The sequence below is a fragment of the Notamacropus eugenii genome, chromosome 2 (assembly GCF_028372415.1).
Source record: "Notamacropus eugenii isolate mMacEug1 chromosome 2, mMacEug1.pri_v2, whole genome shotgun sequence".
NCBI lineage: Eukaryota > Metazoa > Chordata > Mammalia > Diprotodontia > Macropodidae > Notamacropus > Notamacropus eugenii.
Window position 1 is genome coordinate 232,153,891 of NC_092873.1, and position 17,069 is coordinate 232,170,959.

General features: G+C 39.2%; 1 protein-coding gene across 7 annotated transcripts in view; it reads right to left on the bottom strand.

Moving 5' to 3' along the window:
- Positions 1 to 1,832: 1,832 nt before the first annotated feature.
- PLAGL1 (PLAG1 like zinc finger 1) overlaps positions 1,833 to 17,069 on the bottom strand; it is a 145,994-nt gene continuing 130,757 nt past the window's right edge. For 6 of the 7 annotated variants that reach the window (XM_072643506.1, XM_072643508.1, XM_072643510.1 and 3 more), the window contains one exon: positions 1,833 to 4,113. In XM_072643506.1, coding sequence (XP_072499607.1) covers positions 2,856 to 4,113 — 1,258 coding nt within the window. In that variant the 3' untranslated portion in view covers positions 1,833 to 2,855. Of the gene's footprint in view, positions 4,114 to 9,088; positions 12,871 to 17,069 lie in introns of those variants that run through there. The other variant, XM_072643511.1, reaches the window with a different exon arrangement.

Consider the following 17,069-nt stretch of genomic DNA (forward strand, 5'->3'; position numbering starts at 1 on the left):
GAACTTTCTCATCCTACCTCACCCCCTTGGGTTTAGCTATTTTGTATATATTTAGATGTGCACTTGTCTCTCCCATTTGGATGTGAGCTCTTGCAAATAGGGATTGTTTCATTCTTTGTAACTTGTATCCCCAGTGCATAGCACAGTTGCTGGTATGCAGTAAAGGCTTCGTAATTAATGCTTGTTGATTACAAACCTACTTGTTTTGTGTAGATATAATACTAGGTGCTAGTAGCATTAACTACATTTTGAACAACCTTGTAGACTACTTTTGGGGGAAACAACTTGCCCTTTTATACATCATATAAGTTAAATGGGCAATATTTCTAAGTGAACCAACAGAATATTGAGCTAAGCCCAATAAAAAATAGCTATCAATCTTTTTTAAAAAGGAGGAAGTTGCTAAAGAAGAATAAACAGCAGCATAAACTGAAACCACAGGAAAAAATATACATACACACACACATACATATACACACACCACACACAAATATCTATCTATCTATCTATCTATCTATCTATCTATCTATCTATCTATCTATCTATCTATCTATCTAAACCTGTTTTGCCCTACTACCTTTTAAAATATAGTTTAAAAAAACCCAACAACTGTGTAGCTGAAATATTCTTGGGTTTGTTGTGTTAAGAGCAGTTTCCATCTGATGAGGAATTCCTCAGCCAGATGGTACTTCTTACTCTGGCTCCCTGTTTTTCAAATGCATGCTTTCAGTCACAAGGGGAAGAATGACCCTCTGTGACAATGGTCATGGCAACCCATACAATCAAAAAATATACAAGTCCATCATTATTTTTTGAAAACTCATTGCATGGTCCAAAGCATGTTTGATAGATCTATCTTAATATGCATACAAAGAACAATGTTATTAATATTACTGTAAACTGATAAAGTATTAAAATGTTTTTGGTCTGCATATCACCTTCAGTTCAAGATAATAAATATATACCAGGCACTAACTCTATAAAGGGACTTTGTTGGGCAAAAGACCTAATGAACTCTGGTCCTCCCAGTTAACATGGTAAATAATAATGCTAAATCATGCCAGAATAATGAGAAATGGCACTTTTTAATACCATTCCAATTATGGATATTTGTAAATTAATTCTTTCCAAAACCAAAATTTTAGACAATATTGTGAACAATATTTTAAAACTAATCTACACCTGGAAAACTGTTGTGGACTCTGACACATTTTAAGACTACTGTGTCTTCAGAGATTTAAATATATATTGAGGGAGGGAAGGGGGTTTGGGGGGGGAGAGAGGGGGAGAGAGGGGGAGAGAGAGAGAGAGAGAGAGAGAGAGAGCAAGAGAGAATATCACATAGGAGGAATTATGACATTTTATAGTACATGGATGGTATTATATAACTTTAGAGGTAATTATTTTATCCAACCCTGTCATTTTTCAGATGAAGAAACTGAAACTGAAAATAACTTATTTTCCTAACGTCCCACAGCAAGACTTTCACTCCTAAGCTGGGAATACTTTACTACACCTCTATTTTTCAAGTACATTTATGTACTTTGGATATATCCAAAATTAAAATGTAAAAGTAACCATTTTAGAAACAAGAACCTACTAAATTTAAATTAAGCACAAACTTGATAATAAATTCAAAGTATATTTTCTCCATATTAAATAACTTATTCTTTTTCAGCAAAAATAAAATTACTGTTTTCTTCTTTTATTTGGACACAAAGTTCAAAGAATGGGATTTTTAAAGGACAAATTAGATTAGTAATTCATATTCAGAAAACATAAGTGCAAAGGAGAGGGATGAATAAAGACCAGAACATGACTTCAAATAAATGTATATTTTAAGAATTGAAAAATATTGCATTTATTATGTGTTGAAAAACAGCATTTAGGATCTAAGTACAGTAATATTTAAAGCCCAACTTATCAAATAAAGATCTTGAACACGGGGTTTTCTTTGAGACAAAGTAATCTCATATTCCTACTGAAATAATAATAATAATTCTTGAAATCAGCAAATGTCTTTCTTGACTGACCTGTGCATTATTTGCACATATCAGAAGTTCTAACCAAGAATCAATCCACAGGGACTTTTCCTACTGAATTTGTCTAAATAATCATTTAGATCTTTAAGGGAAACTAGGGGAGTCAACAAAACATCCTTGCCGTTCTGCTGAAAATGGGACCTAAATTTTTTTTAAACAAAACTTTCTATAAGAAGCTGTTTTCTTTTTTTTGTAAGACTTTCATTTTGCTATGGCAGTAGTAACTAAACTATTTCCAACCCTGAAGACAGAAAATCCCTGAACTGCTGAAGTAGACTGAAGTCCACAGCCTAGTTAAATTTAATCCCCATAAGGTGTTTTATTTTTATTAAAAGGAAGAAAAAGAAACATTACATCTTCTCAACTTGAAGAAATCAGAAGTTTCCCAAAGTTCATTTACTAGGCAAGGCCTTTGTTCACGTAGTGGTCCACCGAGAGGCCATATAAAAGTGATCATTGTTCATATATCATTTTTACTATGATGCATGGCTTGAAGTTAATTTCCCCTTGGCCCATACCTATATTAGCAGCCCTCATTTTGTATGCCTGTCATGGCAGTATTTGCAGTTCCACTATAGAATACTCACTCAATATAAAATTTGGTACAAAGCATGAACACTCATGGCAGATTGGCACGATACATGCAGTTAGTTCAATTCTGTGTCTTTTTCAGAATTTTATGACAAGAAGCCAGTTACCCTCAGGCAGATAATCCTGTTTTCCTATTCTTGCATTATAGCTGGCCTTTAAAACACATGGCTTCACTGCTTGAATAATTTTCTAGAACAGAAAAGTACTCTTGTAAAATAGAAGTCATCTGAATGCATGGTGAAAATGAGGCAGGATAGTTGAGCTGGGGCTGGCAGGGAAAGTATGAGGAAGGTGAGGGAGATGTAGCTGATTGAGAGTCACACTGCCCATGGCCAGCTGCGGTTCTTGTTGCTGTTGCCCAAGACAGCTTAGTCTATGGGGTAGTGATTCCCTAGGTCCCAGCATCATAGTGCTGTTTCCATGGACATTCTGGGTGAGAGAGGGAGGCCAAAACCCAAGGACATGGGAGATATCAAAAGAGGCAGGTGATGATGATGCCCTGTTCATAGGATCAGCAGGCATCACTATTTCCTTGTTAACATGTAATCTGTCCACAACCCCCTTAGCCAGATCAAGGTCTGGGCTAATTCTGGGTGCTGAGTGAGGCTCTTGCAAAGACAATTCCTCAAGAAGGTTCATATTGCAGAATCCCTTTGAACCTGTTTTGAGGGGCAGATTTTTGGGGTGGGTGAGTGGTGAGTATGAGGTAGAGCTTGGGTCATATTCAGGGTGCTGAAGATTACAAGGTGAGCCTGGAGATGCAGAAGGCTGGAGGGCTGCTAGAGAATCTGGAAGTGGTTGTGAGTGCTGTAGGCTTTGTTCATAGGGACCAGCTGTGTTGTCTTGTATGTCTGCCTGCAAGCTACTCCCAAACCCATTCTGTACACAGACACCTAAAGGAAAAGGTGACAATGCAGCAGCTCCTTCTTTGAGCTGAAATGGAGGAGAATGCGGCTTAAGTGAGCCCAGCAGGTCTCCATTTTGCAGCTGGTCTTTCATCAGCTCCTGTGAATGCGTTTTCTTGGTATGTCGAGTAAGATGGTCTTTTCGCCCAAACCGCTGGGCACAGAACTGACACAAGAAGTCTTTGCAGCCCGTGTGGACCACCAGGTGGCGCCGAACGTCCTTCCGAGTGTAGAAGCATCTCTCACAATGGTCGCACTGATGCTTCTTCTCTTTGGCTCCATTGGGGGGCTTTCCCCCAGTGTGGGCTTTGAGATGATCCAGTAATACCTCGGTGCTCCCCAGCTCCAGGGCACAGACCCGGCATGTGAGGTCTCCACTGCTGGCCGCGTGCAGGGCCAAGTGCCGCTTGTAGCCAAGCTTGGTGTTATACTTCTTTCCACACTCATCACAGCCAAAGGCCATTTTGTTGGGATCATGAGTCTGGAGATGATTCTTCAGGTGGTCTTTCCGGTGGAATGTCTTCTCACAGTGAACACACTGATGGGATTTCTGTGGTGAATGGGTGGCCATGTGCCTAGGATAAAAAAATAGATTGAGAATGGAGAATTGCAGAGACTTTGGAGCTGAGGAAAGTGCTATTGCTTCAACAGAGAACCATGCAGTCTCTGAAGGCAGAGTGTCTGTAAGGTGCGTATTATAGGAGAATACATTTCAGAGGAGGTACATGCACAGTTTTACATTGGTCCAAGCATACAAAATAAATGAAAGTTGTTATTATAAGGGGTCTTCAAATCTGAATTATTTGTGTGTTCTATAGGTAGGTGTGTGCTAAGGTGTGAAGTGCTAATTTGGACATTCCTGGTTTATAAATGTAGCCCAACTTGATCTCTACAGAGAGCTACTAATCTAAAGATACCTAAATGCCTGTTGCATAACAGCATTCCAGTTGGGTAATAATATCGTTATTCCTTCTTAATATAGAGATGTAGAGAAAGATCTTTAAAATTCTCAGAAATGGGCTTTTTAGAGATCTCTTACTGAGTTTTTTCTGTCTTCCTAGGAAACATAAACAAAAAAGAAAACAATCTACTCTGTTAAGGTTGCCAGCTTTACTTTGAGCCTTAAGAATCCACCAATGAGATTGTTAGCCTTTTGCTTTAATACCAATCTCCCATTCTTTTCCTGTCAAAAATACTCCTCTCTGGCCTCTACACTTCAATATATTGGTCTCCTCCTATTAAAATAAATTTAAATTCCTTATGGGCAGGGACTGTCTAGTTTGCTTGGGAACATTTGTATAAACAGATGAAGACTGACATAAAATTATTTTAAAAGAACTAAAACTTCCATTACACCCTGATCCTGATCATGCAGAACCCCCTGATACTGGCTGGGGGTGGGGTGGTGAGGCTGAAATGAAAGTCTGTGTTAAAGCTTTCTCAGGGACTATACTGAAAACAATCAGAGAAGGACTTCTGGCAAGATAAAAGAGTGGTTATATATACACTCAACTCCCCTCTTTACCTGAAAATAAATTAAAATGTAACAAATAATCTAAACGCACAACATCTAAAAGGAAGGAGTAAATGCTTAAAGAGAAAGCCCCACAGGGGGGAAGAGGTGGAGTTAGAAGAAAAGCTGAAGAAATGATTAAGCAGTTGGAATCCCAGAAAATAAAATGGAATGACCACAAGAACCTGGAAAGCAATTAGAGGGTCTAATTAAAAACAAAGAAAAGAGGATAACTCTAGTAATAAATCCGGACTTCTTAATGAACACTTAAAAAGTAAATCAATGAAGTTGGAAGACCTCATTAAAATAGTGTACACTCAAAATGGTGGAAATATAATTTAAAAAAACTTCAAAGATATGAGAATTGTTCAAGCAAAGTAAAAAAACAGCAAAATTGGAAGAATGGAGGATATCCAAAATCAAAAGCAATTCTTGAAAAACAACTTGAAGAATCCAAGACTCATTGGCCTCACCAAAAAAACACAGTAAAACAAAGGAAATCCATTCCATTTTAGGAAAAAATAATTGAAAGTTGCCTGGAAGCATTAGAACCAAAGAGAAAAGTGTAGTTTGAAAGAACCCACAGGTGATAACTTGCTGGACTGGAATCTGAGGTTTTATTCAAACAGGTAATGTGGCTGCCACACTCTGGATCTCCAGAATCAAAGAGGAAATATACAATCATCTAGGAAAAGACAGATCATACAAAAACTTTAGTCAGAATCACTCAGGACTACTCAGCGTTAATGAAGAATGAAAGGAAAGATTAGAATATAATATGCCAAAAAATAGTGGAAAATGGTTAGCACCAAAAATAACAATCTACAAAGTTGGCAAAGTTGAACACAATTTTATAAAGGGGAAAAAGAATTAATCAGAATTAATGGCTTGGCAAACCCTCCTTTTAAGAAAATATCAGAGTTGGACAGTATTTGAAATGCAAATACATAGAACAAATTTAAGAAAGGTAAGCAAATATGGATGTCTCCAAAGGACTAGATGATCATCCAATGCTCACATATTGAAAAGGGAAAAATCAAACCTAGTGATCCTTGAGATTTTTTACTTTGTGTGAGGGTCACTGAGGAAACAAAGAGAAACAACCTTTGAGTTTGGTATTCAAAAAGTATACTAGAAAAGAAGCAAAAAGAAAATGGGAGGGGGGAGAGGAAGAAGGAAAAAAAGAATAAAAATTTTATGAGGGAGGGAACCCTAGGTGAAAATTATTACAGAGGTGAGAATGAAAGCAATAAAGGCTCTCATGAATCATACCCTTATCAGGGGCAAGCAAAAAAAAAAAAAGGCTTAAAAAATCTCCAAAAGATTACAGTAATATGGGCTGAATTAGGATAGGAAAGGGAAGGAAAGAATTAGAGAAGGGACTGATTCAAAGAAAACAATTACTATGGAGAAGCAATTTTTAAGAGAGAAGGTGCAAGAATCCTTTTCTTGGATAGGAGGAAGGGCAAAGCAGGATCAGAATATACTGAAACAAAACAAACTGTAGGTACCTACAATGGATTTCTTCCCATGCCACCTTCAAAAAAGGAAAAAAAACCCACAGTATTTTTAGGAAAAATCAACTTAATAATTACAGCTTGAATATGAATGAGATGAGCTGGCCCATAAAAAGAACAAGGGTGACAGAATGGGTCTGAAAACAAAACTCTACCAGAATACACACACAGATATCTTTGTGAAAAAATACTTAAAACATAATGGTATGTAACATTAAAATGAAGGGTTAGAGTATATTTTGTCTCAGATGAATGCAAGAAAGCAGGTGTAGATAAGATCTCAAACAAGACAAAATGTAAAAAAAATGCAATGAACAGGCAAAAAACAGGGAAATGACATTTTGTTTAAAGGCAACACAGATAATGAAAATAAGTCAAGGAAGTCCTATAAGATCATAAGTTTAAAAATCATGGGGCTTTTAAAAACTAACAAAAAGAACAAATCATTTTGTGAGATCAAGATGAGAAAAAGTATGATATGCTACCAAAAAAAGGCTATTTTGATCTTAAACTGCATTTAGGGAGGTATGTTGTCTAGCAGATGGAAGCAATAGTCCTACTGTACTTCTCTTCTGAATCCTGCAGTATTATTCAGTGCTGGTCTATATATTTAAAAGAACATTGGTAGGTTGAACAACACATGTAGGAAAATACCAGGATAGCAAAGGGCATCAAAATCATTCTTCATGAGGACCCTAAGGTACTGGATATGTTTAGTCCAGAAAAGAGAAGATTTAGTTCTTCAAGTATCTGAAGGACTGTCACACGGAAGAGGCATTTGATTTGTTATAGTAGGCCTATGAGAGGAAAGGGAACACTGGGTAGAAATTGCAAAGGGGCAAATTTTGGTTTAATAAAAAATTCCTAACAGTTAATTCCCCCTCACTAGAGATCTTCACATAAAGGCTAGATCATCACTTTTCAGCTATGTTGTAGAGAGGATTCTTTATTCCTGTATAGCTTTGGACTACATGGCCTCTGAAGTCTCTTCCAACTCTGTGCTTCTGTGAAAAATAGCTTTAAAAAACCCAAGAAAATAAAAGCCAACCAAAATAAAAATTCTACAGGGTGCTAACAATGAAAAAAAAATACTTTAGCACAACGAACTCAGCTAATGCATCAGAAACGACAGAGATAGGGAAGGAAATGATGCAAGACTTCCCAAAAGATATTCTAAAATGACTAAAAGACACAAAGAAATGAAACACAAATTAAAACTAGTAAGAAAATTACAGAAGCAGTTAAGAGTCTTAAAAAAAGCTGTAATACATGCAGAACTCTCACGGTCACCTTACCCTCCCACCCCCAGACAAGTTATTCTAGGCTCAATGACCAACATGGAAGATATAACAGAAAACCGAAAGAACAGAATAAAAAAAGCCAGAAGGTGAATGTATGTATGACAAAGACCAAAGAGGTACACATACTACTACTACCAGTAAGAGCTAACATTTTTGTAATTATTCTCTCATCTGGTTCTCAGAATAATCCTGGGAAGTAGGAGCTATTATTATACCCACTTTATTGATGAGAAAATTGAGACACACTGAGGTTAAGTGACTTGCCCATGGACACACAGCTAGCAAGGGTATAAGGCTGAATTTGAACTTGGGTATTCCTTCCAGGCCCAGTGCCCTATCCATTGTATCACCCATACTGTCAGTGAGCAAAACGCTGTTATTTATTCATTCTCCCCTGAATCAAGCTGTAACATTCCCTAGACATTTCATTTCACAAGCTGTCCTAACCTCTTTTAATCTATGTAGCTGATCTAACATCAGACAAGGTCAAGAGCTAGCAGCTCAAGACGAGAATTTTTGTCAGGGCTCAGTAATAGTGACATAGCCAGAGTTTGCTGGTTTTTTCTTTCTTCAGATGAATCTCCACTGCAGGTTGGTCACCAAGTACTGCTAAAGAGCCAGGGTCTTGGGCTGAATCAAAGAGTTTTGCCTGTTGTGCTTTGATCAGGGGCAGTGGTACCAATTCAATGACACAATTGTGGGCACAGGTGTAGAGGCAAGTCCTCTGTTTTCCTGGTACAGAACACATCAGTAAAGCCCTGGTACTGAAGGGAAAAGCAGTTCAAAAGTGTCCACTGGTGTTAAGGTGTACTAGCTGTTTGTATGGTACCCTGGAAGTTTCCAATAAAATACTGGGAAACAGATCTGCCAGGTACTCTTTTATGAACAGATCATGAATATATCCCCATAACCTGAACATCACTAGAAAACGAGTGAAGATGATATGGCCTAAAATCAAGATTTCCTGATGATTTCTAATTGGTCTAGTGTCATGAGACACCTGATTGGTTTGAAACAAGTAACTACCAAGTCTTAAATATCATAGAAGAAGCTTTGGGGTTTATTCCTTCCTAATGAGAGGTCTGTGACATTTCAGTACTTCAAAATACACTAGAATTTTGTGTCAGAGGATTCAGTGATTAGAAAACTCTGGCCTTTCCATGCTGGATGGGAAGAAGATCTAAAAGTTGGAAGCATGCAGAAATTTCACTTAGTTTACCTGCAATTCTATACAGGAATCTTCTCTAGAACATGGAGGTAGGATAGCTGACTGAGATGTCCTGTTTTTCTTGTCTCCAACTCTGTGGTTGGTGAGTGGGGTATCTCACCTGATAGTGGCTGTAAGGCTGAGAGTATAAAAATAGCACCTTATTTTAGTCACCCTGTTCATGCTAAAGGGATTAATTATAAAACATATTTGTAAAGTGTCTCCACTTTGGAGAAACTTTTCAGGTTTTTCCAGACTTGAGTTTGTGCGATATGCTCACCCCTCTGCCCCTGCTGTTCTCCTCTACCTATGTGACCACTATTTCTCTGTCTCCTTTGCTGAAACCTCTTCCAGATCATGCCCTATTTCATTAGATGTCCCTCAGAGTTCTGTCCTAGGCACACTTCTCTTCTACATTACTTCACTAGGTGATTTCATCAGCTCCCTCTCTATGCTAATGATTCCCAAAGCTACCTAACCTGTCCCAATCTCTCTGTAGACATCTAACCTTGCATCTGCAATGGCCATTCAGGTATCTCAAATTGGCTGTCTAACAGACACATGAAACTCCACATGACCAAAACTGAACTTATCATAATAAGTGCTTTGTTGTTCAATAGTTTTTACTCATGCCCAACTCTTCTTGACCTTGTAGATCTCTGTCCAGGGTTTTCCTGGCAGAGATACTGAAATGGTTTGTCATTTTCTTCTCCAGTGGCAAATAGAGATTAAATGACTTGCCCAAGGTCACACAGCTCAGAAGTTTCTGAGGCTGGATTTGAACTCTGGTCTTCCTGACTCCAAGCCTACCCTCTAGCCACTGTACTGTAAATACTTAATAAAGGTTTACTGATTGATTGCTGTGTAAGTGCTGGCAGAGATGACATCACTTCCACCTTAATTCACCGTGAAAAACTGCATGAAATCTCTCTCTGAACTGGTCCATCAGGGCTGCTTCATTTCACTGAAGGTTGTGTCTCAGCCTTCTGAAAGATCCTGAGTAATATGTGACCAGGTAAGCCCCTTCTCTCAAAGAGCAACCTGCCAAACATGCCAATTCGCAACTTCAGGCTCCAGTAGGTCTTTATAGGCTTGCTGCAGTTCAACAATAAGGCACATAACACCATCCCTGTTTTGGGAAGCAGACTTTCTACTGTTATGAGCACCATCAACCGGATGTATGATGAAATCCAATAGGTACAAGGGCAAAATGCTGAGTTTCCCGCAACCAGTGAGAAAGCCTAGCAGCAGAGCTTCCTGTAAAGCAGGGTTTGGGCTCAGAAGTTTCCTAGCTTACTGGTGCACCTTGAAGAGATTCAATGAGCTGGGTGTGCTCAAAGGAGTCTGAACCAAATGCCCACAAAGCTGAATGGTCTTTTTTCTTGAAAGCTACCAACTCTCCATGTAGAATGGTGCTCTCCAGCTGCACTCTCCCTAGCTAGCTTTTACTTTCCTTCCCTGCTGCCTGCAAACATGCCTAAGTACGCCCTGCCCTCCTACCCCACTGTCCTTCAAAAATCCTCTACATACCCCTAGCCTAATGTCTTATAGCTCTTCTACCTTTAATCGGTCATACTCCTGGAAAAAGCTGTATATACTTTGTTGCGCCTCCTTTCTCTGGCCTTGTTCTCTCCCCATACCTTTGCAATCCAATTTCCAAATTCATCACTCAAATGAAACTGGTCTCTCCAAAGGTCTCTCTTCTTTGCCAAATGTGATGGTCTTTTCTCCATCTTTATCTTTTTTTACTTCTCCACAGCATTTGACTCTATTGCCCACCCTTTCCTTGATATTCTCTCCTCTCTGTATTTTCATAACAGTCCTCACTATCCTCCTATCTCACCTGTCTGAGCACCTCAGGTTCCTTTGATGGATCTTAATTCATGTACACATCCTAAGTGAGGAAACTCACAAGGATCTGTCCTGGGCTCTCTACTCTTGCCTAAAAGACTATTTTACAGAGAACTAACACACGGCAAGCACTCACACAGAGGTCAGAAATGATATAAAACATTCTCTTAAGAACTCTGGAATTGATTGCATGTCATGGGAGCCAGTGGCACGTGGTGACCCAGCATGGCATGCCCTCATCAAAGAAGGTGCTGTGCTCTATAAGCAAAGCAGAACTGAAGCAGCTCAAACAAACAAACACCAAGATGCGCAAATTTAGAGAATCTACCCCAAGCATTCACATGATCTACTTTGTGCCCGACCTGTGGTAGAACATTCTGAGCTCATGTTGGTCTGACACACCATGATCAGATACGCCATAGACTGACTCAACATAGTGATGCCATTTTGGTTTTCCTCAAGAATGAAGGACAACAACTGATTCTTCTCACTTTACATTCATAGAAACCATAAGTTTAATGATCACTTTCACTCTGACGAGTCTCAGATCTATATAATCAGCCCTAGTTTCTCTCCTGAGCCACAGTCATGCATCATTAGTTGGTTCTTGGACATCTTGAATTGGATGTTCTATAGGCACCTCACTTTCACCTTATTCTTACCAGAATGCTTCATGAATCAATTCTTATCCTGTATACCCACCTCACTGCTGTCTCCTCCCACAACTACTCAGATTCCTTTAGTGTCCCATGCCTTGAATCCTGGGCTAAAGAGGTGAGGGGCAAGACAAAAGAGAGTGGGAGGTCTGGAAAACAGCAACAATCTAGTTAGCTTTCAAAAGGATGGAATGTCATCCTACATCTTTCCTTGTCTCCACTGTAACATAGGCTGCTTTTGATGGTTTAAAGGTAAGAGGAGAAATGATAAATAGACTTTCCTAACTAGAGAAGAGAGTACAGTTTGGAATGTAGCAAGAGATGCCAACAGACCTGAAGAGTTCGAGGCAAGTTGTAGGGAAGAGAAGAGGAGAGTTTGATATAGTGGGTAGAAAATCTTGAAGCCCATAGTTAAGAATTTTAACTTGATGAAAGAGTTCATTAGGAGCCACAGAAGCATTTCTGTGCACCTCACTCAACATGTCCAAAACATATTAGCTTTCTTCCCCCAGCCCTCTCCTTTTCCCAACTTCTCTATTTCTATTGAGGTCATCACCATTCTCCCAATCACCAGGATCCCAACTTCAGTGACATCCTCAACTCTTTCTTGTACTTGTTCTTTATAAATTTACATTCACTTTTGATTTTGTTTATGGTTCTTTCCATTTAAATTGTTGTAGTCATTGAATATATTCTTTTCTTGGCTCTGTTTACTTCATTCTGCATCAGTTCATGTAGATCTTCTCATGCTTCTCTGTATTCATCATATTCATAATTTCTGACAGCATAATAAAGTTCCATTATATTTTTATGCCCTGACCTCTTTTTAAAACACTTTATTGATATCGTTTTTAACATCACTAGCACTTCCCAATGATTTCCTCTTCCCATCCCAAGAAGATCCTCTCTTATAGCAAAAAGGTATTATTAAGCAAGACAAATCACCATATCAGCCAAGTTTGAAAATGTATACCTAAACTAAGCCAACGGTCTACCAACTACCCAAAGAAGGGAGGGACGTTTGACCAGTCCTGTGACATTATGATGGTCACCATATTGATTAGAGTTCTGATGTCTTTCACTGTTGCTTTCCTTTACACCCCCATGATCGCCACATAATCACTGTTTCTACATACTTTGCTTGGCATTGGTTCGCAGAAGTCTTCCCATGTTTCTCTGAATTCTTCCTATTTATCATTTCTTATAGGAAAATAATGCTCTGCTACATTGATAAACCACAATTTGATTAGACATTTCTTAATCAATAGGCATTTTCTTTCCAGATCTTGGCTATGATAAAAAGTTTCTCTCTCTCTCTCTCTCTCTCTCTCTCTCTCTCTCTCTCTCTCTCTCTCTCTCTCTCTCTCTCTCTCTCTCTCTCTCTTTCTCTCTCTCTCCTCCCCTCCCTCTCCCTTTCCCTCTCTCTTTCTCTCCTTCTCACTCTCACCTCCTTTGGCCATATACCTGTTCTCAAGGGGTCAAAAGGCAAGGAGACAGTTGATACCTGACTATTATTTACAGGAAAAAATTACAACCACTTAAAACATACTGAAAAGTAGAGCTTAATATACTTTCTTTCCCCTTTTCATTTCCTTTAGTATAATAAAATCTCTAGTACTCTTCCTTTTCTAAAGACTCATTATAATCTTTAATATATATCTCTCTTCCTTATTCTTGCTACTACCACATCCCTTCCAGCATATTAACAAGTTCCAAATCTAGGCAATTTTTTCTTGATCAAAGAGAAGATGGACAGAGTGATCCAGAGCATCTTAATCCAACCTTTACAACCTCATACCTGGATTACTCTAACAATTTGCTTATTTCCTCTTATATTTGCCATTCCAATTCTATCTTGCACCCAACAGTTAAGAATCCCTTTTTTCAAGTATCATTTTTATTTTATCATGTCACACACCTTGAAATGCTTCTGTGGCTCCTAATGAACTCTTTCATCAAGTTAAAATTCTTAACTATGGGCTTCAAGATTTTCTACCCACTATATCAAACTCTCCTCTTCTCTTCCCTACAACTTGCCTCGAACTCTTCAGGTCTGTTGGCATCTCTTGCTACATTCCAAACTGTACTCTCTTCTCTAGTTAGGAAAGTCTATTTATCATTTCTCCTCTTACCTTTAAACCATCAAAAGCAGCCTATGTTACAGTGGAGACAAGGAAAGATGTAGGATGACATTCCATCCTTTTGAAAGCTAACTAGATTGTTGCTGTTTTCCAGACCTCCCACTCTCTTTTGTCTTGCCCCTCACCTCTTTAGCCCAGGATTCAAGGCATGGGACACTAAAGGAATCTGAGTAGTTGTGGGAGGAGACAGCAATTCTTGCTTAAACTCCAGGTTCCCTCTTTTCCCCCCCTCTACTTCAAGTACTCAATTCAACATGTCATTTCCTTTGGCCAGAACAGGCTTCCCATTCTTCTCCACCAAACCACATCCCTCTACTCTTTCTTAATTCTGCTTAAGACACCTCCTCCATTAAGACTTCTTAGCATTTCAGTAACCTTACATCTCCACTCTTTCTCAAACATCCATCATTTATGCATATCTTTAGAAATGCAGATGTCTATGCCTTTCTGTCACTTGTACTTATAATTTATCCAAAATTTTATTGTCCATGTTTGCATCTCATTTATGACCAATAGTGTTTTCAAGTAATATTAAGATTTTAATTATCTGGTATAATTATTTGCCATTCTATTTACCCTAACCTCTTCTGGATAAGAAATTCTAACTGCATATTAGGAGGCTTTCAAAACCTATACAGCACAGATGCTACAGGGTGCTGAGCAGTCAGTTTGAGGTATTTTTAATTAGGGGTTAAATTAGATGCATCTGTATTACAATATAAGTAAAAAATACATTGTAATATAAAGTATTCATAGGTTAACTGCCATTTTAAAACAATCTTATGTTCTCCTCTATGTGCATAGGGAATCATGAAAATGATTCACAAACAGTAAAGGATTATGAATGTAGCCCTATTTTTTAACCTCAAGAATTCCCAGAATATATAGCATTGGCTGTTTCATGAAGACAAACTCTGGGAGGCATTGGGTATACAGGATAAGAATTGATTCATGAAGCATTCTGGTAAGAATAAGGTGAAAGATGCAGATACATTCTGCGCTTTGAGGGACATGTCAGGTAGCACTGCTAGCTACAATCTGTTTCCAACCCAGTGCTTGCCTCCCCAAAGGCTCTAAGAACCACCACCTGGGGATGCATGATGTGGACACTGTACTATGAACTGACTCCAGTCTGAGTGAGATAGGCCCCTCAGACATGTTCTCCCTTTGCCACCATGGGGGAAGGCACAGATTAAAGGCCCCTTTAGCTAGGTGACGCAGTGGATAGCACATTGGACCTGGAGTCAGGAAGACTTCATTTCAAATCCCACCTCACATACTTACTAGCTGTGTGACCTTGGACAAGTCACTTAATCTGTTTGCCTCAGTTTCCCCAAGTGTAAAATGGAGATTATAATGGCACTTACTTCCTATGGTTGTGGTGAAGGTCTAATGAGATACTTATAAAACACTTAGCACAGTGCCTCATGCATAGTAGGGATTTAATTAATGTCTGTGCCCTTCCCTACCCCAGCATCTAAACAGAAAGCCTCTTTCTACTCTCTGTAGTAAGAAATTCACTATCTGCTATCCTTTGCTGTCTGTGCTGATCAGTTTCTCCACTCCCCCCACCTGTTCTTCCTTTTCTGTTCTTAATTGTTCTCCCTATTACATAAAACTAATTTAGCATGCAAGCCTTGCGTACACCATCATTCGGGGAGCACACAGGAGGGAGAGAGCTAGAGGGGGGCTGGAGCATGTAGAGTTCTGTTCAAAGAGGAAGCCAGAAACAGGTAGAGGCACCGTAATCTAACCATGAGCTTTCACAGATCCCCCCTCCCCACCAAATAAAAAGAAAAACAAAACAAAAACTTACCAACTCAGGGAGCTGGCTGTGACCTATTACTAAAAAGACGCAAAGTTAAGAGGAGGAGAAATAAAGACTAGAGAAAGAGACTTTAATCCAAATCTGAATTATCCTTAAACAAGGGGAAGGGGAAGGAAGGGAAGGCGTCATGAAGAAGGAAGAGGGGAAAAGGAAGGGAGAAAGAGAGAGACAGAGAGAGAGACAGAGACAGGGAGAGAGAGGGAAAGAGAGAGAGAGAGAGAGAGAGAGAGAGAGAGAGAGAGAGAGAGAGAGAAAGAGAGAGAGAGAGAGAGAGAGAGAGAGAGAGAGAGAGAGAGAGAGAGAGAGGAAGAGAAAGGGAGGGAGACAGAGAGGGAGACAGAGAGAGAAAGAAAGGGAGGGAGAGGGAGGGAGGGGGGAGGGAGAGAGACAAACAGACAGACAGACTTTACCAAGCACTCTAGCCAAGGGCAAAAAGGGGATAGAGGAGAGGGATTACACTATGTGGGCTTTCCTGGGTCCTCTATCCTTGGCACTGAACCCAGTGCTATATATATCATTATTATGTCTAGTTTTATGTCTTTACCATTAGATCTCAATATTATTGAGAAAATGGAATATATTCTATTTTCTTTGCAGCTTTTCTATCCTGTAAACACTAGATCATAGATCACAGCTTCTCAGAGTCGGGAGGGACCTTCACAGGCTTCAAATCCTGATCAGTATCTGATAAATTCTTGCTACATCATTCCTAGTCACCGGACATTTCCAGTGCTGGAGAACTCATGTCTCTCTCCTAATGTAGCCAACTCACTTGTGAGCAGTTTTAAATGTTAATTAATTTTTCTTTATATCTGCCTCTCAGAAACTTCTGCTTACCAGTCCTACTTCTATACCTGGCACAGTGAATGGAATGCTGGGCTTAAGAGTTAGAAAGACCTGTGTTCAAATCCAACCTCTGACCCTTATTATTTGTGTGGTCAAGGCAAGTCATTTAGCTTCTGCTCACCTCAGTTTCCTCAACCACAAAATGGGGATAATAATAATCACCTGCCTCTCAGTGTTGTTGTGAGGATCAAAGGAGATAATATTTGGCAAGTCCTTAACGCAGTGCCTGGTACATAGTCTGTGGCCAAGCCGAAGTAGTATAATGCTTTTTTGATATGACACTCCTTGAGATACTCGAAGATAGGTATTATGATGTCCTCCACACCAAGACTTTCCTGCTCCAGGCTACACAACAAGAGGTCTCTCACCTGGTCCCCATATAGCATGGTCACCACTACTTCCATCATCCTAGCTACTCTCTCCTGAATGTGCTATGGTTTGTTTAAAAAAAAAATAATTGATTCAGATCTGTGATTTTAATTGTATGGGAAGGTCCCAATCAGGAAAATCACTTCAACCAATGGTTACAGCGATCAGTAACAATTCTGTACCTTTTAATCTTAGAGAATCATTGGGAGAACTGAGAGTTTAGACTGGTCACATAGTCAAGATATATCAGAGGCAGGATTTTATCCTAGGTCTTTTTGATTGTGAAGTTGTGCCTCTGTATA